This window comes from Pangasianodon hypophthalmus, chromosome 4 (assembly GCF_027358585.1).
Source record: "Pangasianodon hypophthalmus isolate fPanHyp1 chromosome 4, fPanHyp1.pri, whole genome shotgun sequence".
NCBI classification, from domain to species: domain Eukaryota; kingdom Metazoa; phylum Chordata; class Actinopteri; order Siluriformes; family Pangasiidae; genus Pangasianodon; species Pangasianodon hypophthalmus.
The window spans coordinates 8707172-8731755 of record NC_069713.1 but is presented as its reverse complement, the minus strand read 5'-3'; the positions used below and the strand labels follow the sequence as shown (position 1 = coordinate 8731755).

Here is a 24584-nt window from a genome sequence, read left to right as displayed (position 1 = left end):
CTTTATGAGCTCTGCATCATCAGTCAATTACAGTCTTAATAAACATGCATGAAGATACCCTCAGAGGCATGCAGTGAAAGCATATCATCAATTTACATGTAGGTTTCCAGTGATTTTGGAGTGGTGTTACATGGAATGACGCTTTGCCGCTACAGTTGTAACACAGGACTACTTTTATTATTCTGTGAAAATGTACGGCACTCACTGATGATCTTACACATGATGAAAGAAGTAAACATGTGTATTGCGTTATGTGCGAAGTATGTAGTCTGTATTTGAGTTACTTAACTCAAACCCAAAAAATGTTACAATTGTGCTCTCTGCAACAAATGCAAAAAAAACAAAAAAAAAAGCTAAGGAATATGCCAGACATTATGAAGGAAGTACTGGGAAATTTGGGAATGGGAATGACTGAAAATTAAATAAAGGAAAATTGAAAAATGTGGGCTCAATGTTAAAGATAATGAATTTGTTGGATATTTATTAAAAAGGCAATTAGTGGGAACTTAAATTACCAAAAGAATATTATAAAATGTGTCCCTTTACAAAACTTCGATTTGCTTGAACTATCTATCTATCTATCTATCTATCTATCTATCTATCTATCTATCTATCTATCTATCTGTCTGTCTGTCTGTGTTAAATGTTGGAAATTGAGAAGGCACTAATGGGAAATTTCTATTTTTGAAAATTAAATAAAGATAGCAAGATTGCAAAACATGGCCTTTTAAGTCTTAAATAAAAGTTTTAATGAGGTGTTTTTTTTGTGTGTGTCTTGTGTGATTTAGCTTGTTTTGTAACCCGGTCTTGTGTTTGTTTCTTTATCCCCACGCCTTCAACAGCCTTAAAACTATTGATCCAACTTTGGGCAGCAAATCCTCTTTGACATCACAGGTATTGTGAGCAGAAGCTCAAGATCCTGATACAAAGAAACCGTTGTTCTGCCAACTAAGTAATTAGTCCGAGTTAGCTGAAGCGTTGCATGTGAAAGAAGGGGCAGTTATAAAGCGTGTTGCTGTAGGGTCTAAGCAGCATCCTGAAGGACCGAGTACACACAGGCCACACGGGCTGTATTACAGAGCTCCACAGCACGCAGAGGAAACATGGTCAGCCGGTGAGTTTTCACTCACTTTATTAGAAATATATTATATGTATTTGACAATTTGTTCAGGAAAGGAATTTGTGTTGAGCTTGAGGTGTGCACGCAAAAAAAAAAAAAAAAAAAAAAAGTTTCAGTTAGACAGGAAGCTCTTGATTGGGAATCCTGACTCTTTTCAGTGAGTCAGATCATTTGACTCAGCTCACTGCTTCTAAGAGTCGACTCTTTTGGCTCTCAAATGACTCACTGCTTTTTTTTTTAATAGAAAGTTTGAAGTATTATTTTTTTAAGTACACAATTTTGCACATTTAGAAATACAGTAAGCATCACCATGTTAGTGTTATTCTTCTAATGTGTTTGTGCTTCATTAAGAAGAATCATTTTCATTTTATCCTGGTAACTGATTCATGCGTTGACAAATACAGTACAACTTTAATCACTGGTGCACTCTGACCGTCCCCGACTGTCACTCCAATTGGATCTAACTGTTTTTATAGCACAGCATTAGAGCTCTATGGCTTGTGTGTGTGTGTGTGTGTGTAAGCTTTCAGTCATAAAATGAATCCTTTCATGTTATTGAACAACTTAAAGCAACACAGTGTAGCCAAGTTAAACACTTTATCACTGGATTTTATGGATGTACAGAACTGTGCAAAAGTCTTAGGCACCCTATTTTTTTTTAGTACAAACTTTGTTATAGATTTGTATTTTATGACTTCTACATTATTGATTCAGTACAAAAACATTTTAGATTCCCTAACATTATTTTTCCAGCACAAAATTAAATGTTACAGAACAATGTTTGTATGTCAGTAAAGAAAGCAGCATATTACATAAGAGACACTTTTCAGACAAAGAAACATAATGAAGGCTGCTGGGTTTCGCTGCAGAAATAAGAAGCAAGTGTGACAGTCAAAGTCTCCAGAAGAACTGTGGCTGATTCTGCAAGATGCTCAGTAACACTTACAGCTCATTTCCTTATAAAACTGCACTAATTATACCTGAGAGTACTGTTTTTTTTAATCAAAGGAACGTCACACCAAAAACTGACTTTGTTTCATTGACTACTGTTTATTGCTCTTTATAGTATTTTTTTTTAAATATAGAAATATTTAATTTCATTATTTTTGAAAGCATCTTTGCTTCACAGCATTTCTTTGCATGTGTCTAAGACCTTTGCACAGTACTGTAGATCTGTTAGTCAGTATATTGTAATGGCAACGATGCACACCTTTTCTCATCCTTGTTCTCAATAACCTTAGCATTTTTGTCATAAATTTTAGTTTTCTTTGAAATATTACTTGAATAAAAATCTGATGTTCTTTTCTGCTTGCCAAATGTGTGTGTGTGTGTGTGTGTGAAATCTATGCTTTATAGGCTTTAGTCTCCTTGATTGGCCAGTCTATTGTTTAAAATATATACTTCTTCAACAAATGTACTCGGATATCCCGAATATAATACATGGCCAGCATGGTGCCATAACGTTGCCACCTCACAGCTCTAGGGTCCTCAGTTTGATCCTGAGCTCGGGTTACTGTCTGTATGGAGTTTTCCTTGTTCTCCCCCTGTCCGTGTTGGTTTCTTCCGGGTTCTCTGGTTTCCTCTCACCTCCTAAAAACACACCATAGGTGGATTGGCTAAGATAAATTGCGTTTGAAATGAAGTCTGTAAGAATGCAGATTGACTAAATCACACTGAAAGAGTAACGGCATTGTCTACATCTTCAGGAAATACTTTATCCTGGTCACAGTTGCTGTGGTTTTAATAACTTCTTAATTTATATTTTGGCAAAATATTATAACTGACTAACTAATATCACATTTATCATTAGAAATGATTGTAGGCTGGTACAAATGCAAATAACTATGGATTAAAAAACATTACTGCACAAAGTATATTAAACAGATCCTGCTGAAATCTAAAAGGAAGCTTTCCAGATATTAAATTCACACGGCTCAGTATCTTGTTACATAATAATTCATTATGACATGTAAGCTACATGTTATTAGACGCTATATCTTTTATTTTTTTAGTATTTAATCCTGATTTGGACATCAGCTCATTTACCCTTTAACAAAGTTCAGTTCATTGCACTCTATAATTTGAACAATCTTCAGCGCTAATAATAAGCAGAATGAATCTACAAGTGGTGCTAGGTTTTCATAGTTGGTAAAAAAAAAAAAATAAATAATATATATATATGTTAAATGCTTCGTTTTTAGTTTTGAACATCCTGCTGGAGACTATAAGAAGATCTTTGAGACTGTGGAGGAGCTCAGTGAACCGCTTCCAGCAACAGTCACTGGTATGTTCAGCTTTTATTTTCTACATATGACCATATTTCTATATTATTATTATTATTATTATTATTATTATTATTATTATTATTATTGTTTTATACTTGATAATGCGGTTTTATATTTTACGTGTTTAAAGGTGCAGTTGATCATTTTTATAAGTGTTTCTATACCTGTAATAATGATATCATTCAAAGATGCCACAGAAAAAAATGTCACTCACAATATCACCATGCACCGAATTATCCTAGTATCTTCATTTCAGGATTTTTAAAAATTACTATTATTCGGGCCCACTAATAAACTTCCTCGTCTCCTTAATAGGCAATCCATGAGGTCGGTTGCGAGAACAGGAAGGAAATTGTCTGTCTTGGCTGTAAACTTACAAACCGTCTCTTTAACCAGGACTTTGTTGTTTAAGTCTAAAAAACAAAGATGTGAGACCACGTTTTGCTTCTTCATTTTGAATTTAAGGAAATTCCTGCTGCGGGAAGTTGATCAGCTAGATTTTATTCTTGCTTTGGTTAAATTACAGAATGAATTTAGCTTTTATGACTATTATAACAATCATACTTTGTAGTCCTTTATATGAACTATTTGTTTTTATTTACTTGTTATATTTATTTGTATTTTATTTGTTCCCTTTTTGGTGACAGTTCTCATTCACTCATTCATTCATTCATTCATTCATGTTGCATGACCACTTACCAGATATGTACGTGACATGATTTGAAAAGATTGGATTTTTGTGTCCAAAGGATGCTAATAAAATCAGATCTGTCTCACATTAAGGCAAAAATCAGATCTGTGTCATTTCAACCAATTTATATGATCCTAGTTTAAATGATTAGGGCCCTGGCTCGCAAAAGTATCGTTACGTTAATGATACCTGGTTGAGATTGTGCTCAGTGTGATGATTGTGCTATAATCATTTTGGGAAACTTTGCCCAGAATGTTTTGTTTTGAGGTGCAGTAGTATTATAAACCATGCTTTTACACTGAATACTGGAATTCTTGATTCATAACGATCAATGCTATTAATGTCTCATGAGGTCTAAAGTGCTATATCATCTTATTACTCAGTATAATATGACACTTTTTAGGGCGAATCCCGTCGTTTATAAGAGGAAGTCTGCTCCGTCTGGGTCCAGGCCTGTTCGAGGTCGGATCTGAACCTTTCTACCATCTCTTCGATGGCCAAGCCTTGATGCACAAGTTTGATTTCAGCAACGGTCAGGTCACTTACTTCCGCAGGTAGGTTTCCAATCTTCTACAGAAGGATTTACTTCCAAACATCCATCTACAGATGTTTAGCAGCAAACATTAGCGAAACATCTGTACCTCCATACCATCGTCTTAACACTCACATTATCAGGAAAACCACACAGACCCGTTCACACCTTTTTTAATTTTTAGGTTTTCTATTACTTTATCATAATTATGAAGACATCAACACTATGAAATAACAAATAAGGAATTATGCTGTGACCAAGAAATTCATAACAATATTCCTGATGAGGCAAAAGCTTTGAGTATTTGAATAATAACGATACAGCAAAGCGTCTGGTGAATTATAAGGACACTTGGTAAGTGATAACAGGAATTTGATTTGTAGACGTTCCACAACATTAAATATAAATAGATAACTATAAATGGAAAAAAAGTATGATGTGTCATTAATTAATAAATAAAAAATGTAATAGTTAACAGATTGCTATGGTATAAGAGGAATGAAACACTTCAGGATGTGCTATTTTTGGAAAAGAATTACCTTCAGGAGGTGATTACAGTAACTCCACATCACGTCACCCAGCTATTGATTATTTTCCTATAACTGCATGTTTTATTCCTTACATATTGACCTTAATATGTAGAACTACACATATATAAATGTATATAAAAGAAATGAGAGAAAGTATAATGGATGAATTGAAACCTTGGTGCATGATATTATTTATAAATTGGTTTAGTGCTAACAGAGAATACTGTTTGTTTCGCTCACAGGTTCATTAAAACAGACGCTTACGTTCGTGCCATAACAGAGAATCGTGTTGTAATCACTGAATTTGGAACATGCGCTTATCCGGACCCCTGCAAGAACATCTTCTCCAGGTTTTATTCGACTTCTCTGTTTAAATCTATCTGTAAAACTCTGTTGTGTATAAAGGGTGTGATATGTTTGTATGCTGCATTGACGCTGTCATTTGGTCAGTCGTAGCACATACGTAGTGTGTATCTTGTGTAGGTTTTTCTCTTACTTCAAGGGCGTTGAAGTAACAGATAACTGTCTGGTGAACGTTTACCCCATCGGAGAAGACTTCTACGCCGTCACAGAGACGAACTACATCACTAAAGTAAACCCGGACACTTTAGAGACTCTGAAAAAGGTAACGCTGAAACAATGCATCTGCAGAACATTTTAAAATCACTCCATTTGTCCTGAACCTGAAAAATCCTTTTCTATATTCAGTAATAAACTGATCTGAGTACAACAGTTCGATAAAAACATTATTAGACAACAGACAATGGCACAGAAGCACCAACACTACCCTCATCAAAAAAATCCAGAATATTCTATGAATATGCACATTGGACACACCCCCAACCTTACATGCCCCACCCCCTCAGCCTGTAAACAAGCACTGCCTGGCATTTATTTGCACATTGACCCTGATTGGCTCGTATATTTTATGATGTAATAACACTTCCCTATTACATGTTCCATTTTAGCTCAGATGTTCCAGTGAGATTTTTAACTCCTCCCTGTTTTTTGTTTTTTTTTTAATGACGCAATAATCCATCAGTGACAATTTTCACACAATGCCCACATGGTCAGAAAACATGGTATTAAAATCAGAGTTGGACAAATCTCATATTCATTATCTTCTCCTGATAAGGTTTTTGATGATCATGATTACGACCTCGACAAAGCGTCTCCAAGTCATGGAAGAACGTTTCGACTATGAGTTACGGCATTCTATCTAAGTTAAATTATTGTTGCATCTTTATTTCTCTCAGTATATTTAATTGTGAGCTGGTGTATTGTGCTAGCAGGAGCATGTGCTGTAGTTACAACATCAAATTGTGTCGTACCACAGTAAAGTGTGTTACATTTACGCATTTTTTTTTTCAAAAGTCAATAGAAAGTTTATTTCTAGAAGGTTTATTATTTCTAGAAAGTTGACCCTACTATTGTACTGTTAAACTAAGTTAAGGTACATAATTGAACCTTAAAAACACACTGTTTGAGTAAAGACTATCTTCAGGACACACATTTCCAGGTAAAATATGCGTCCTAAAAGTACAAATGATGTACTTTTTTTCTGAGAGTGCAGTCTGGACACTCAAATGAATTCCCCAAAAAACAATTTAAATATAAAGCTCATGTTATAATGTTAAGTGTGACATTAATCTACCTAGTGCACTATAACAGCAGTTTCAGTATACTAAGAAACATCACAATATGAGCATTAAATGGCAGAGTTGACATTTGTATTTCTTTCTGAAATGAAAGGTGGACATGTGCAAATACGTCAACATAAACGGCATAACGGCCCACCCGCACATCGAGAGAGACGGCACGGTGTACAACATCGGAAACTGCATGGGGAAAGGAGCCTCGCTGGCTTACAACATCGTCAAGATCCCACCCAAGCAGAAAGGTAACCGGTGCTTCATACTGACGTCCGAATGTCAACTTCTAAACATCTGAATTATGCAGAAGGAATAAAGAGAAGTACATCGAATCGAACTGAATTGACTCACACAGGAAATGAATATAGAACCATCGACTGAACTGAACAGATTCGATGAACATCTACAATATAACAATCACAGATATAAAATCTAAACAAACTAATATCAGTATAACAGCGACGTCATGTACGAAGCATAGAAAAGGGGTTTGATAATGATAATCTTTTTTTTTTTTTTAATAAGATCCTTTTATGTCAGGTACGTATATCAATAATGACGTAAAGATTAATAAAGAGTAGCTCTCTAACAGTCAGATGGGTTCAATGATTCAGTGATTCGCTCATGTTCACGAAGCTCCGCCTCCATAATCTTAGGTGGCTTGTAGAATATCTATAAAATGACTGACAGGAGGCGGACCCAAACACAAACAAGCATTCCGGACCGGAAGTCAGTCTTCCAAACGGGCTTTCTCGGCGACTTAATCAACTTTTGCTAAGACTACAGCTTAATGCAATGTTTTTTTGCCTTGAATGGTTTTGAAAAAAGTTTTTATAATGCATATTTTATGAATGTAGATATGAATATAGACAAGTTGTGCTAATGAGAAAAAATATGACTTATTCATAAAATTTGCTTTCCACTCAGCAATTACGTTACACCTCATATCACATGAATTTGCATTTTATGGGGTTTGATGTGTTTTTTTTTTCTTGCTGCCTGAAAAAAGCCCAAAAATATTTTTTATCTTATCTTCAAACATTTAATAACTTAAAAAAGTTACAACTCTTACAAGTCATGATAACTTTAACGACATGCATCATATATTGTTCTGATACATCAATATATACATCATATATTATTCTGTTTCCTGATACAAGTTTTAAAAACTATACAAATTTTACCCAAAGCACAGATTCACAAATAATAACTACACCACTGCATATTTATACACTCTTAAACCAAAGGAGATTTTCAAAAAAATCCCTGGATTCTTAGCTAGAAATGATTATGAGTTTAAATCCTGAGCTCCACTGTTAGACGTTAACCCTCAACCTCTCAGCTTTGTGTCTGCAACTTGTGACTTCTAATAGGATAATGTGTGTGTGTGTGTGGGTTTTTTTCCTCAGATAAGTCAGACCCGATTGACAAATCCAAGGTGGTGGTGCAGTTTCCCAGCGCTGAGAGGTTTAAACCATCCTACGTGCACAGGTTCACATAATGACTGCATGATAGATGCATAATCATCAACTAACCAATGTAAAGCATAATCGTTTCGTATAGAAAAAAGACACGAGTCTCCTGATGACTTGTCCCCTGTGTGTGTTCTTCTGTTCAGCTTCGGGATGACGGAGAACTACTTTGTGTTTGTAGAGACGCCCATCAAAATCAACCTGCTGAAGTTCCTGAGTGCCTGGGCCATTCGCGGATCCAACTACATGGACTGCTTTGAATCCGACGAGCAGAAAGGAGTAATTCTATTCAAAATATTACATATCAAAGCTTACATTGAGCAAGAAAGCAATGTAGGAGGAATACAGGTGACAATGAAGGGATACAATATGCACTAAATAATGGATATAAATACCAATAAAGGCACATATAAAGGCCAAAATAATAATAATAAAATAAATTATACTAATAAAGGTACATATGCGAAAATATAAACCAAAATAAATTATACTAATAAAGGTACATATGCTAAAATATAAACCAAAATAAATTATACTAATAAAGGTACATATGCCAAAATATAAAACAAAATAAATTATAGCAATAAAGGTACATATGCCAAAATATAAAACAAAATAAATTATAATAATAAATATTTTATAAAATATAAAATAAAATAAACGATAGCGCCTGTGGTCCATAGAAGTTGCCATACTGGAATTTTTTTTTTTTTAATAATCAGAATGCTAGAAAATCTCTGACAAAGTTAACTATACTTGTCTTAAAAATAAATAAAAAAGTTATAACAAGCCAAAAGTTTTTCTTTATGTCTGTAAGTATGGCAAAAAATCTGAGCTGTAGAATGGGAAACAAGTAGAGAGAGCATGTAGCTTTTTCTATTTAAAGGTGCACTAGGTGTTATTTGTGACCCCTCTGCCATGTTGGTTCAACTGGAGTTTGAGGCAAAGTTGCAACTTGTAATTCCCACCTACAAGCGGTAAAAACCGCTGAAAACACCCCCTCAACTTCAAATTTCAACTTGTCAACGTGGGGTAGTCTTCTCAACTTCCCCTTCCCCTTCTATAAATCTATATCACTGACTACACTAATCACTGTATTGAGAAGGTAATAATCAACATTAGTGATAACTAACGTTAACTAGCTAGCTGGCTGCTAAGCTACACGCTGTTGTCCGCTGTTGTTGCTGTTCTGCAATTTCAGTACAAAATGTTGCATGAGTGTTTGAAGTTCACTATAGCAGAACAGAACCAAGTCACTCAGGTCTGTAGCTATAAACATGTGGTTAAAGTAGGTTTTTAACTTTATATTTAACTAGTGTTAGCATTAGTAAGGACTGTCACAACATCACTTGCAATTCTACTGCTCGAAAGCCAAGTTATAACACTATAAACACACAAAATTCAGTTTATACAGATTTAAGAGAAAGGTCAAGAGTGACTTCGCCGTCCTGATTTTCTATGTAACCAGGTTTTGAGCTTTTAAGCTCTGGTATTAGCATTATAAGCATTTTAAGCTACACACTAGGCTGCTTGAAAGTGAAGTTATAACACTACGAATGTGAAATTCAGCTTATATTGATTTACTAGGATGGTCAAGAGTGCAGTAACTGTCCTGTTTTAGAAAAGTAAACAGTTCAAATCTTTACCCAGATTGTGTTTACAAACCTGGCCAGGAGCAATGTCGCTAATTGTGAGTCCAGCCTCATCCCCTTCACCAGTAACAACTTACTTCAACAAGGAAAAGTGTGTTTTGTGTCAATAAGTTTTCAAAGCACAGCATGGTTTTTTGCTCACAGGAGGATGAGCTGGCTGCGCTGGGCGCTTGCTGATTTCAGGCTGAGATGGGGGTAGAGTGAAGGGGTGTTGGGGAGTGTCTGTAAAATGACTGACAAGAGGCTCATAAACTCACACACACACACACACACACACACACACACAATGAGGCCATGGCTTAAACCATTGTTTTTTATCACATTTTTACGTTTTACATGATTTCTATTGCACTTTTAATCCCTCAATCTGAGCTTATTATTATTAATTATTATTATTACAATTATGAATTATTCAGTAACTAAAGTGAAAAGTATGTAGTTAGTAAATCTATGGGTGTAATCCTTTGAATTGTTTAATGATATATTTTCTACTCATTTCCACAGACATGGATTCACATAGCCAGGAAGGATCCAGGCGAGTACATTGACTACAAATTCAGGACTTCAGCGATGGGACTCTTCCACCACATCAACTGTTACGAAGACTCGGGGTTTATTGTTTTCGACCTGTGCACCTGGAAAGGGTAAATGAACTACAGTTCTTTTTTTCTTTTTTTTTTTGTTGTTCAGGAAGTAGTACAGAAGTTAATCTGGTGGACGAGTTTACAACTTTTCTTTTTTTTTTTATGTCAGTTTTATGTATTTGCTTTTCAAACATTTAAATATCTTGCCTTATTTATTTTACTGTATTCTTTTATGTACACTACCTGTCAAAAGTTTGTACACCCCTACTTATAGACGGGCTTCATTATTACAATTTTCTAGTATTTTAGAACAAAAATGAAGACATTAACACTATGAAACAACACATATGGAACTCTGCAATGACTAAGAAAAGTGTTACACAAATCAAAACTAAGGTATTTTATTAAAAAAAAATCTTAATAGTGTTTCTGATGAAGCTTTGCACACTCTCAGCAACTTCTCAACCAGCTTCATGAGGAGCTTCAGGAGTCCTTCATTACACATTGTATGCATATCTTACTTGACTCGTTTTTACACTTGCTCCACAGATTTGAGTTTGTGTACAACTACCTGTGGCTGGCGAACCTGCGTCAGAACTGGGACGAGGTAAAGAAACACGCCATGATCGCCCCTCAGCCAGAAGTGCGCAGGTTTGTGGTCCCACTGGATCCCTACAGGGTACGTCACACTTTACTTTACATCATTAATTCATGACGTTAAAGGCTTTTTTTAATTTCTAATGATACTCTTTTAATCTCAACGTCTCTCACAATCTTTACAGGAGGAACAGGGGAAGAATCTGATCTCTTTGCCGTACACAACAGCCACAGCGACGATGCGTGAGGACGGAACCATCTGGCTGGAGCCTGAGGTGCTTTTCTCCGGCCCTCGCCAAGGTCAGAGCTCAGATCTTACTTACTGCATTAATATATGAAATATAATAACATCCTGTTTAAAAGTACGGAATAAAACACTTGTGGAAGTGCTGTTATAGGAAAACATCAATATCAAGGATGGAGTTGTGAAACTGTTACCACTCTGAAGTTGATTAGTTTACAACAACATCCCAGCTTGTAGTGTTTTATTTCTCTTATACCACAGCAATTTCCCAATGATTATATTTTTTGAACATACATTTTGTCTATTTATTGTTACGTTTAATCTTGTGGAAAGTCCTGGAAGCAAGTTAGTTCCTATCTTCATTACATTATAGCAGCTACTTATAAACAGTTGTTCCCTCACAAGCCTGTTTTTTCTGTCTCTCGAGGTTAATAAGATGAAATATTGCAGCTTGATGTGTTACCGAGAAACCGTGTTTCTTTGATGAATGTTAAATAAACTTCTTCTTACTACAGAAAGTCACGCCAGAGAAACATTTACATGATTATGTGGAGCATCTGCCGTACAAGTCTCTGTGAATGAGCTGTTGCTATAGAAATGATAACGTATTAGAACTAGTGCATTAATATAAACTTGAAGTAGAGCTGGAACTACTGTCAGTGCTGCTGTTATAGAAAATTAATCAACACCTTCTGACCAATCAGGTTTGAGAGAGTTTAACAGCGCTGAGGTATAAGTACACCTGCTCTACATAGCTCCAGTTGCGTCTAAACAGTTTGACTGTTTGTGTATATCCTAAAAAGCATTATTTCCTCAACAGCCTTTGAGTTTCCTCAGATCAACTACAAAATGAACAACGGGAGGAACTACACGTACGCCTACGCGCTCGGCCTGAACCACTTCATCCCTGACAGGGCAAGTGTTCTTCCTAGTTTAGTCTGATCATCATCAGACATTACTGTACTGTTAATGGAGTGTTTTTGATTTTAGATTTGTAAGTTGAACGTAAGGACTAAGGAGACGTGGGTGTGGCAGGAGCCGGACTCGTACCCGTCAGAGCCGCTGTTCGTACAGAACCCTGAAGGGGTCGATGAGGACGACGGTGAGTAGCGTTAATGCACAACAATATCAGCCTTGTAAAGAGGCAGGTGCCAATATTAAACATCAATATCACAATAACCATACGAATAACCTTCTATCATGGTTTACAATATACAGAAAATTCTACACAAAGAAAAAAGAGAGCAAACCAGAGATTAATTTATTAAGATTAAGAGCCAAGAAATAAAGGCATTTTGAAAAATAAATTAAATAAGAAGCCAACTCTACACTCTTCTTCTTATTAAAATGTTACTCAGCATGTCACAGATTTGACCCTTATACAGTAAAAATATGTTCATTACAATGATTTATTGGACAGAATTCCAAAGTATTTTGGAATTGCAAGATTTTCCAGGATATGTTGTCGTAATTAAGCTACGATATTTAAAAAAAAAAAAAAGAAAAATCAGCAAGTTAATTTTCCCACCAGAGGAAATCATTAATTAAGTTAATAAAAAATACACATATTAACACATTTATTTTTTATATAGAATCTTACAATTCATACACATTCAGTAATTTTCTTTGAATTAAAATGCATTAGTCCAAATGATTAAGTTTATTGGAACCAAAAACACTATTTGTAACAGAAGACTGTAAATTTTAATCTTTTTAAAATTTTAATTTTAAATTTTAATCTCGCTGGATGGATGTACTTTAAAAAAAGAAAAGGTTAAAATGCTAAAATGCACTTTTTCTGTATATAATAATTTTATCAGTGGATATAAATCTGGGTTATTTCTCCTAAATAAATAAATAAATAAAATGAAGGAAGTGTGCTTATTAGCACATGCCTAGTTGCATGTCACATCTGAAGTATGATTTTTCCAAAACAGAAAGTGCTTCAGTCATTACGGACGTGTTGTTAAAATGTTAAAATGTTTCGTAGGTGTGCTGCTGACCATCGTGGTGTGTCCCGGAGCACAGAGACCGACGTACTGCCTGATCCTGAACGCTAAGGACCTGTCGGAGATCGCCCGGGCCGAGGTGGACGTCATGTCTCCCGTCACCTTCCACGGCATGTACAAGCCATAAAAGTGTGTTCCAGATCCTTCCACATCATCTCCACACACACACACACACACACACGTGTGTGAGACATTTCAGATCAGTGTTTTTATCCCTTTACATGATTGGATACTGAGACTATGCCAAAAGTGTTGAAGTATAAATATGGTGTATGGTTATAAAACAATGATGATGTTTACATATTAATATTAAATGTGCTAATTTATTTATCTTCCCATTATTGGAAGAACTAATATTTTCTGTGATTAGTACTGTTAGCACTCTTACGCTCAGGTCTTAGAATGAACTGTTGGGATTTACACCGTATTATATGTAGTGTATCACTGAGATTCAATAAAGATATTTAAAAAGAAGTGTTGTCCAGGTTTGTTTTTGTAGTCAGGACATGTCTGGTGTCCACACCAGAGTAGCTAAGCGGGGAAAGTTTAAAGCCTCACACGCAGCTCAAAAGATAATACGCATAAACAGTTTCATGAAATAACAGTGTACAGTATACAGAGAATAAAACACTTAGGCAATGCTGTTATAGGACAATAATCAGCGACAGGCGCTGTGATGCAGCCTGATGTGAAGCGGAGTTACTGTTACTGCCTTGAATGTGCTTATTTTCCTATAAAAGAAGTGTTTTATTCTTCTTACACCACAGCAATTTACCACCGCTAACCATTTTTAACCCTTTCATGCACAGCGTCCACGCTTACGGACAGTCACTTTTTTAAATATATATTTTAGGGAAATATAAGATGTAAATTACCTCCAAATCACTTGAGAGCATTACTGTAAATTAACAAACTTTTTAGACTCGATTTGTCATTCTCAATCTTTAGAAGCTTTCTAAAATAAATAAATAAACAAACAAACAAAGAAATACATTTTATGCCAGACTCAACTTAACTCTTTACTTTTTTTTTTTTTATTATTTAAACTAGTGGGGGTGGAAGTGGAGTGTTTTTTTTTTTGTTTTTTTTTTGGTGTGTGTCATGTAGTAGTCCTAAACTGTGATTTTTCTCCAGGCACCTCATGAACAGTTGCACCATGTCTATGATGGCTTAAAGCTGTGCTCAATAACCTAACAGCTCTGTGGTGTAACCTACACGCTGCTATTGGTGCATATGGCTAATTTTGTTTCAAACACAGTGTTTAATGCAAACTGTACTGAAGTACCTGAAAACTACTGAAGTAAAAGTGAATTGCACTCAATCTACTTTGGTGGAACAAAAGCGCACACACATACACACACACACACACACACACACACATTTTGAAAACCTGTAAAGTGCACAGTCATTATTTCACCTCCTCTTCATTTCAAATGCAAAAAGACGCTGAAAGCCTTTACGTTTAAATAGTCAGCATTTTTATTGACCATGGCTCAACCCACCATGGTGAACAGCATCAGTTTGTAATTTCAACAACTAATAACGAAGGTTGGATATTGTTAGATTTGTGGAAAAAGGTACTCTGAATAATACAAATGGGGAAAAAAAAAGAAAGAGAAAAACAGATTCAATGGGTCCAAAAGTCTGAGTCCACATTGAAAATCTGGGATTTAAAACAGAAGTTTTTGTGTGATACTGAGCATGTTAACTGCTTTGTACAAAAGGTCTGAGTTTCCTCATGTCTAATCTCTTCTACTGACGCATGTGTTCAGACGACACTCTGATGGATTTGATCTAAAATGGATCATAAGGTTCATACTTGTGGAGTCCATGCCAGCTCGAGTGCACACTGTCATTAAAGTGAAAAGGGGATGTACCAAATACTAAGAAACTCTGAAATTCATGTAAATATTTCATAGATTCTACTTTTCACTCAGGTTATAGTCAGTAATATCATACGTAATGAAGATCGTTGTATTAAATTAGAAAAGAATGCAAAATAGAAGCATTTTCACGAGTGCTCTCAGACTTTTGTACCCCACTGTAGATAACCTGCTCTGTTTGCATCTGAGAAAATCATCAGCACTACTGAAAGAAGAAGAACGGGTAAAAGATAAAAGACTGGTGCAAGGTTCTACATAAATACATTATTCTCATATTTATCATGTGTAAAGTGCAAATCTCTAGGTTTAGTACATACTAGGTTTTTTTTTTGTGTGCAAGCATTTCTAATGTAGATTGAGACAGGTAGTCATTTGGTTCGATCAAAAATCCCCCCTCACTCCCCCCACCCCCACCTCCACCTCTCCACCTCCACCTCTCCACCTCCACCATGCACAACTGAGCCCTTTTTTTACGAGTTACCTGTTTAGTTTCTGCGCCTTTGGCAATAAAATGATTGAGAAGAGAACTGGCGACAGGACCGCGGAAAAACACGAGGAGTGCGCGGAAACACTCGGGGGACGCGCTACAGCTTCGCTGCGTGTCTGTGGGAGATTTAAGATTCGTCATGTAGCGTAACTGGAGTTCAGAGGTGTACAACTATCTTCCAAAATACACGTCACCCTAAACATGACAATCGATGAGTAAAGACTTAAAGATATCACGTGCATCAGCGTGAACATATTGGACTTTTCAAGTACGGAATAAAACCCTTGAGGTGTGCTGTTACAGGAAATTAATAAACAACAGTGTTGTGTGATGCGGCAAAAGGAAGCAAAGGTACTGTTATTGATTACTTTCCAATAACTACACATCCTGAAGTGTTTTATTCCTCTTATACTACAGCAATTTGCCAAGGATTACATTTTTTTTTTTTTAATTTAAGAATGACGTCATACATTTGATCCATTTATAGTTACGTTTAACGGTGTGGAACATTTGCATTGTTGTCACTTACATTATAAAAACATTAACTTTTATTTCATCACTAGCATCCAGTTTATTCTGTCTTGACGTTAATAAGAGAAAAAAAAAAAGCAGCTTCTTATGCTACTGAGAAACCGCAAAGCGTAGTCTTTCCAGTGGTGGAAGACATACTGATACTGGAGACTCCTTCCAAAAAATGCTAAACAAGCATCTGCCTTGCCATATCATTATACATTATTACACACATGTACCCACTGTAGCCTCAGATTCCAGTTCTTGGCTGACAGGAGTGGAAAGGATCGACATGTTGCGCGTTCTGAGATGCTTTTCTGCTCACCATGGTTGTAAAGAGTACTTATTTGAGTTAGCGTCACCTTCCTGTGAGCTTGAGCCTCACTGGATATTTTTTGTTTTTCGTACTATCCCTTGATAAGGAGCGTCTGTCATACAAGTCCCTGCGCTAACAGTTTCTGTAGAAATGATAACGTATCAGAACGAGCGTGTTGATAGAACTACTGTTCAACAGTACTTTAGTATAAATGTCACTACAGCATGTGTAAGGTGTATGGTAATGATGCTAAAATATGCCATTTGTTATTGTGTAAGTGATGCATATTGTAATAAATGCTTACTTTACTGAGCCCGTCCTGGTATAAGCAGTAAATCAGAGACGAAGAAGCTTTGTGATACAGTCAGCACATGTTCTGGGAGATTGTTGTACACCCCTGAGCCTTAATATTACTGCTGAGCCAGATCTACGTTTAGTCAAAGCAACAGAGAACCGTGCCAGATTTCTTCAGCGGAGCCATTTCAAAAAAAAAGAAGATGAAGAAGAAGAAAAAGTGTCCAATCACTGTAGCTCAGAACAGCCGATAAGTGCTTGAGAATACAAAGTTCTGCTCTAACGCTAGACCAGAGATGTTCAGTCCTCAGGAATCTCTTCTATTTCAGCTGCAAATATACCCCAAAAATTGCGAATAACTGATACAGAATGTGCATGACCAGTGAGATAAAGGAAAAGAAGTGTGTGTGTGTGTGTGTGTGTTGGGTATCTTCAAAGATTGGCCTCTATACTAACCCGTTAACTAGTTAGTGCAGCTGAGGACACGACGGAGGCCTTCGGCTGCTCTTTGCTGGATGTTGCTGCTGAGAACCGGGGGGAAGGTGTCTCTTCAGAGAGCATGGCGACGTGCAGCTGGCTCGAGCTGGTCAGTTGGTCTCATACGTGGAGAGGAGCGCAGCGTCGACTGGTTCCATGCAGGAAGGACAGGTGAAGGAGCGCATGAGCCAGTCGTCTATGCAGTCCATGTGGTAGATGTGCATGCAGGGCAGGAACCTGATGGGGTCGCCGTATACAAAGTCCATCATACAAATCACACACCTGAAAAGAAGAAGAGAAAACAGGATTAGTTACTGAGTCTGGTCTCTGTTTCAAAGTGATGAATTTATGATGCTGGGTGTTTCTTGGACAAAGTTTGAAATGCTTGTGGGTCAGCTACTATAGGAAAATAATCAATGATGGGGTGAAGTGATGCAGCAGAGTTACTGTTACCACCACAATGTTTATTATTTTCCATGAACAGCACCTAAACGTGATGCTTTTTCTTCATCTGTCCAGTTTGGGTCAGTCTGTGCCCACTGTAGCCTCAGATTCCTATTCTTGACTCACAGGAGTGAAACCTAATGTGACATTTTGCTATTATAGACCTATCCACCTCAAAGATTGACATTTTTGAGATGCTTTTCTGCTCACCCTGGTTGTAAAGAGTGGTTATTTGATTAGTGTTTACCATAGCCTATCTGTCAGCTTGAACCAGTCTGGCCATTCTCCTCTGAACTTTTTCATCAACAAGGCAATTCTGCTTGCAAAAATGGATGTTTTTTGTTTTTTTTGCACCATTCTGTATAAACTTTACAGACTATTGTGTGTAAAAATAAAAAAAGATCCCAGGAGATCACCGGTTTCTGAAATACTCAAACCAGCCCGTCTTGCAACAACAATGCCCCCTGGCACCAGCAAAGTCACTGAGATCACTGAGATTTTTTCACCATTCTCATGTTTGATGTGAACACTAACTGAAGCTTTTTGACCTGTATCTGCACGATTCCATGAATTTCGCTGCTGAATGAATGGCTGATAGGATAATTGCATGAATGAGCAGGTGTACAGGTGCTCCTGATATTAAACTCAGTTTATTATATGTTACAATTTTGTACTTATTCTTTTAAATGGTAAAATATATATTTTAGTCTTGAATTGACCAGTTTATATGGCAGTTATATATAGAAATATCAAGATATGTTTGTCATATCGGCCACCTTTAATACGGAAACAGCATGCCAACTACTCATACCCTTTATTGCATCTTCTCTATCAGCACGCCACCGTTTCCACCTCACCCAAGCTTAAGGCTCTACATGGGACATTTCCATTCAGGTGTTTCATTTGTAATTGTGAATAAAAAAACCAGAGAACGGAAACCACACTTATCCCAATGGCATATTTTAATTGCTGGTGTGCATGACCCCTGTAGTGCACTCACTCTCGGATCTTCTTCTCAGAGCCGTCCTTCCCTCCGTCGAACACTCCTCTGGGCAGGTGCTGAATGAGGCCGATGCGCTGAGCAATGCGGATCTGCTCCTCCTCCGTCAGCTGGGTGGCCAAACACGTCTGGCTGGGTGTGGGATGGTACACGGGCATGCGTGCCTGCTCCTGCACAACACACACAAACACACATGCACATTCAGCAGGTATGTGGGTATTAAGTTGAATAGCCATTAGTAGTGGACTTGGCACCAGTGACATCATCAGAAACCACAGCTGGTTAAATGAAAGAAGCATTATAGGAAAAATGATCTAACTCATGATGCTGTCACACAAACTTCCACTCTGTTACAAGTCTGCTATATGAAAATATGACATCAACAACAGTAATGTTACGTCCATCGCTGCTGAAGTGTCTCACCACTGGAAAGGGGGAAATTCTGATCTCCTGTTTCTCTAAAGTACACTGCATCTCTTACAGGAAAGACAATAAACACCTCCGATGGTGATGCACGAGAAGAGATGAGTGACAAAAGCTGATCCTTAGTGGCTAAAATGTTAATACATTTAATAGATGTTTAAATTTCTACAAGAGTGACCCAGAATGTATGAGACAGATCATTTAATTTGTGACAAGCAGGTCTTTGATATCTGTGTCCTGTCTATAGGAGATGAGTGGGGGCTCGTTATAAACGGGAATCAGTCCCCGATTCCACCTGACGAATTTTTAAGCTTTTTAAGCATAACTGGACCTCTGATTTATTAGGAGGAGGATGAGAGAGCACCAGAGGAAAAGACCCAGTATCTCATATTGTAGATACACTATGTGGACACCTGACCATCACACCCATATGAGGTTATTCCTCAAACTGTTGCCACAAAGTTTGAAGCACACAGTTGTCTAGAATGTCTCTATATGCTGTAGCATTACAGATTTCCTTCACTGGAAGTAAGAGATCCAAAACTGTTCCAGCATGACAATGCCCCTGTGCACAAAGCGAGCTCCATGAAGACATGGTGTGTGAAGGTTGGAGTGGAAGAACTCGAATGTCCTGCACAGAGCCCTGACCTCAACTCCACTGAACACCTTTGGGATGAACTGGAACACCGACTGCACCCCAGACCTCCTCACCAACATCAGCGCCTGATCTCACTAATGCTCTTGTGGCTGAATGATCACAAATCCACACAGCCACGCTCCAAACTCTAGTGGAAAGCTTCCCAGAAGAGTGGAGGTTATTATAACAGTAAAGATAGGACCAACGCCATGCTAATTAATGCCCATGGTTTTGACCATATGGCTGTGATGGTCAGGTGTCCATGTTGTGTATACGGAGTTGGCGGCGTTACTGGTTAAGGCTTTGGGCTAAAATATCATATCACACTGCTTGAAGATAATTCTTCGACATGTGATATGTATCACGATATTTACATGGCAAGACTGTAGCATTGTTATTTTAAAAAATAGCAAAATCTGAGTTAATGACTTTTATTTAATGTCTACAAAGTTATTTGACAAAAAAGAAATTGACAAAATGTGTTATTTGAGAAATTATTTTAACTGTGATATCTCAGAAGCGTATACTGTTATGTACTTTATCACAATACTGGTGTTATATTGTCATACTGCACAGCTGTTTGAGCTTCCAGTTGGACTGACATGCTTTGGGTTCCTGAGTAAAAACACACAACTGCTCAGGTGTATCCATCCTGCTCTGAGCAAAGGGAGGAAAGACAGAAGAAAGCAAGGATGGAATGAAGGAAGGAAGGAAAGACAGAAGGAAGAAAGCAATCAAGGGGGGAAGCAAGGAAGGAAGGAAGTGAGGAAGGAAGAAAAGAAGGAAGACAGAAAGGAAGGAAGGAATCAAGGGGAAAAGTGAATGAAATAAGGAAAGAAGGAAGGAAGGAAAGAAAGAACAAAGGAAGCAAATAAGAAAGAAAGAAAGAAAGAAAGAAAGAAAGACACTTTTGGATATTTGGGCTCAATTTGCCATAATATCTGTGATTCTATAATGCTGTTTTTCAGACATGTAAACATTAGCTAATAAAGTTTGTACGTCTGTAACTAAACACCTGCAGCACAGAATCTAAAACAGCAACTAATCCTGAAAAAGTGGGAATAAAAATGTTAAATTATAAATCAAGCTGTTTACATAAAGACAGTGTTTATCTCAGACTCTACACAAAGCCAGTGTTTATCTCAGACTCTACACAAAGCCAGTGTTTATCTCAGACTCTACACAAAGCCAGTGTTTATCTCACACTCTACACAAAGCGAGTGTTTATCTCAGACTCTATGTAACGCCAGTGTTTATCTCAGACTCAACGTAAAGCCAGTGTTTATCTCAGACTCTACATAAAGCCAGTGTTTATCTCACACTCTACACAAAGCCAGTGTTTATCTCAGACTCAACGTAAAGCCAGTGTTTATCTCAGACTCTACATAAAGCCAGTGTTTATCTCACACTCTACACAAAGCCAGTGTTTATCTCACACTCTACACAAAGCCAGTGTTTATCTCAGACTCTACACAAAGCCAGTGCTTATGTCAGACTCTACACAAAGCCAGTGTTTATCTCACACTCTACACAAAGCCAGTGTTTATCTCAGACTCTACACAAAGCGAGTGTTTATCTCAGACTCTACACAAAGCCAGTGTTTATCTCACACTCTACACAAAGCCAGTGTTTATCTCACACTCTACACAAAGCGAGTGTTTATCTCAGACTCTACGTAACGCCAGCGCTTTATCTCAGACTCTACATAAAGCCAGTGTTTATCTCAGACTCAACGTAAAGCCAGTGTTTATCTCAGACTCTACACAAAGCCAGTGTTTATCTCACACTCTACACAAAGCCAGTGTTTATCTCAGACTCAACGTAAAGCCAGTGTTTATCTCAGACTCTACATAAAGCCAGTGTTTATCTCACACTCTACACAAAGCCAGTGTTTATCTCACACTCTACACAAAGCCAGTGCTTATCTCAGACTCTACGTAAAGCCAGTGTTTATCTCAGACTCTACACAAAGCCAGTGTTTATCTCAGACTCTACACAAAGCCAGTGTTTATCTCACACTCTACACAAAGCCAGTGTTTATCTCAGACTCTATATATAGCCAGTGTTTATCTCAGACTCTACACAAAGCCAGTGTTTATCTCAGACTCTACATAAAGCCAATGTTTATCTCAGACTCTGTGAGCAGGAACCTGATTAGCACAACAAGGCTCTGAGCGCGTGATGTGATGAAGCTGCTGATCTGCTGAGGAATTAACGTGCTGTGATGACTGCATGATGAACTGACCTCATAGGGCGGAGGAGGCTCGAACTCGGGCTCGGCTCCGTCCCCGGTGCTGGCTCGGTCCGACTGAGACTCGTGCAGTAACGAAATGTCGTCCGATGTCGGGGATTTCAGACAGTTTCCCATAGTCACTAATGCTAGTCTGAGAGCTAGCTAATCAGCGCTCCTCTTTCTCTACACTCTTAAAACACACACACACACGGCTGACACACTGCTTTATTAGATAAATAATGTCGTAATTATATATAGAACGAATTGATTACGATTTCTCATTCATTGTGGATAAAAAAAAATTAAACCATGCTATCAAAACAAACAGCGGCTCTTTCACTTTACAAGCTAGCACGCTAGCGCAAACTAGCCAGAACGATAAAACTTGAAGTTTTCATGAACTAGCATCACGTCATTTCCGTTCAATAACGCAACTAAACACTAGGTAAACACATTTCGCTGTACTTCATAACACTAATAAATATTTAGCTAATAATAATATTTCTAGCTAGCTACTTTATACATGAAGTCTTCGGCCTTCCCCGTTTCCTCCTCTGCTAGGAGACAACACGGACACGTCACTGTGTTGTTCTCTGACGCACACGAAAACTCGACTTCTGATTGGACGGTTTGTTGTAGACGTCACTCGTGTTTGCGCACGTGGAGGAGAACTTCACTCCATCTGTGTTTTTTTTCTGTCTAAGCCTATAGATGCAGGTAGAGGTCAGTGCAAAAGTTTTCACCCCCTCCCCATCACACCCATAATGCTTGTTAATTAAACATCCTTTTCCAGATTTGTTTCCTGTTATAATAACCTCCACTCTTCTGGGAAGGCTTTCCACTTGATTTTAGAGCGTGACTGTGGGGATTTTTCCATTCAGCCACAAGTTAGACCTCATTAATGAGGTCAGGCACTGATGTCAGGTGAGGAGGCCTGGTGTGCAGTCAGCGTTTCAGTTCATCCCAAAGATGTTCGGTGGGGTTGAGCTCACGGTTCTTTCACACCAACCTTGGAAAACCATGTCTTCACTGACCTCGCTCTGAGTACACAGGGGCACTGTCATGCCGGAACATATATTCTATCTTGTCTGCTGTTTACATAGTTCATATTTATATACAGCATGTTCATCTTGCACTATGCACTTCAGTATTGTTTTACTCTTGTTATTGTGTTGCATTTTTTTATTTTTGTATTCTTCATTTCTGTATCCCACTTGACTTTATATCTATGATTCTGTGTTTGCACCTGACATCAAGACAAATTCCTAGTACTGTAGAGTGTCCTTTACTGTACCTGGCAATAAATCATTTCTGATTCTGATTCTGAACAGGTTTGGACCCACAGCAATCGAGTCCTTAGTCTGAATTTTTCTTTGCATCTCTGTTGACGTGCTCTAGATCTGTGGTTCTAATTAAAGGTAATAATTAGAAAAAAAAATAAGAGCACCCTGGTGGCGGTCACAATCAGCCTCTATCAAAGTAATTATAGTTATTATTAATTTATTGTAGTTATAAGCCTAGTTTACAGGTCAATTGAATTAAATAAACTGAACATAAAGCTCAATAATATAAAAAAAAAACATAAATAATGTTATCTTGAATTTAATGCTGTGTCCGTGGCCACAGAAAACACTCCCTCAACTTAAAATTTCAACTCGTCAACTTGGGGTCGTCTTCTCAACTACCAGTTCCTTCCCCGTTTATAGAGTGACGTCAAATGAACATGAACAGTGTGAAGTCCCCCTTCTCTACTTTTAAGTTAGTTTATAGCAGTATTGGCTTTAGATCAGCTAATATACAGACACAGTACTTCATTATATCTGTAACACTGACCTTACTAATCACTGTTTTGAAAGTAGCTGAAAGTAGCTTTTTATGAGCTTTACGTGCTCTGACAGAGCAACCAAAAAACACACTTTCGTGGAGATGTCCATGTTTTTATTTTCCCCTTCACAGGTCGAACATGCAGAGATGGTAAATGACATTATTACACTTGCAAAATACCACATAACCCGAATGCAGCATAGATCAAGTTACTGTCTCTTTGGCGTTTTCCATGTTTTCACCATGTTGACATTAGTTTCCTCTGGGTTTTCCAGTTTCCCCCAAAAATTACATAGATATGCTAAACTGTCCCTAGGTGTGAATAAGTGTGTGAGTGTGTGTGTGTGTGGTGCCTTGAGATGGATTGACATCCCATCCAGGATGTATTTCCGACTTGTGCCAAGTGTAACCAGGATTGGCTCTGGATCCACTGTGACCCTGACCAGGAGAAAACGGTTGATGAATTAATTCATTAATATCACTCGAATAAAGCTCAGTTACATGAAATTAAATATGAAGATAGTTATTTTGAATCTAACATCAATTTTAATATTTGAAAAAAAATTATTAAGTAAGTGCTGTTAATATAAAAACAAAATTATTCAAATCTATGTTTCACCTTCAGGTTGCAAGTCCGACTCTCTATCCATTAGGCCACGACTGCACCTAATATTAATGTCTTAATATC

General features: G+C 37.4%; 2 protein-coding genes across 3 annotated transcripts; one reads left to right on the top strand and one right to left on the bottom strand.

Annotated features, from left to right (window-relative positions):
* The first annotated feature begins 901 nt into the window (after nucleotides 1-901).
* On the top strand, nucleotides 902-13811 carry rpe65a (retinoid isomerohydrolase RPE65 a). Its single transcript, XM_026913409.3, has 14 exons — nucleotides 902-1114; nucleotides 3322-3404; nucleotides 4500-4650; nucleotides 5401-5508; nucleotides 5642-5783; nucleotides 6911-7058; nucleotides 8220-8301; nucleotides 8429-8561; nucleotides 10439-10578; nucleotides 11068-11197; nucleotides 11301-11415; nucleotides 12180-12274; nucleotides 12350-12461; nucleotides 13350-13811. Exons 1-14 carry the CDS (start codon nucleotides 1104-1106, stop codon nucleotides 13493-13495), a joined length of 1596 nt encoding a protein of 531 aa, XP_026769210.1. The 5' UTR covers nucleotides 902-1103; the 3' UTR covers nucleotides 13496-13811.
* A 1001-nt stretch (nucleotides 13812-14812) lies between these two features.
* Nucleotides 14813-22655, bottom strand: LOC113526345 (RING finger protein 11). 2 transcript variants are annotated; one of them, XR_003402765.3, is made up of 4 exons: nucleotides 22085-22655; nucleotides 18780-18949; nucleotides 17315-17617; nucleotides 14813-17187 (listed from the first exon to the last, which is right to left on the bottom strand). XR_003402765.3 is itself a non-coding variant. In XM_026913298.3 (3 exons), exons 1-3 carry the CDS (start codon nucleotides 22205-22207, stop codon nucleotides 17446-17448), a joined length of 465 nt encoding a protein of 154 aa, XP_026769099.1. In that variant the 5' UTR covers nucleotides 22208-22655; the 3' UTR covers nucleotides 14813-17445. The 2 variants fall into 2 exon arrangements, 1 of the variants encoding a protein (XP_026769099.1); XM_026913298.3 differs by having other exon boundaries at nucleotides 14813-17617.
* Nucleotides 22656-24584: the final 1929 nt, after the last annotated feature.

Excerpts from the sequence above, each read along its gene's own strand:
- rpe65a (XM_026913409.3), top strand. Across the intron at positions 11,198-11,300 it reads TCCCACTGGATCCCTACAGG|GAGGAACAGGGGAAGAATCT; the intron begins GTACGTCACACT and ends CAATCTTTACAG. Across the intron at positions 12,462-13,349 it reads AGGGGTCGATGAGGACGACG|GTGTGCTGCTGACCATCGTG; the intron begins GTGAGTAGCGTT and ends AATGTTTCGTAG.
- LOC113526345 (XM_026913298.3), bottom strand. The coding sequence starts at position 22,207 with ATGGGAAACTGTCTGAAATCCCCGACATCGGACGACATTTCGTTACTG. Across the intron at positions 18,950-22,084 it reads AGCCTCCTCCGCCCTATGAG|GAGCAGGCACGCATGCCCGT; the intron begins GTCAGTTCATCA and ends TGTGTTGTGCAG. Across the intron at positions 17,618-18,779 it reads TCTGAGAAGAAGATCCGAGA|GTGTGTGATTTGTATGATGG; the intron begins GTGAGTGCACTA and ends TCTTCTTTTCAG.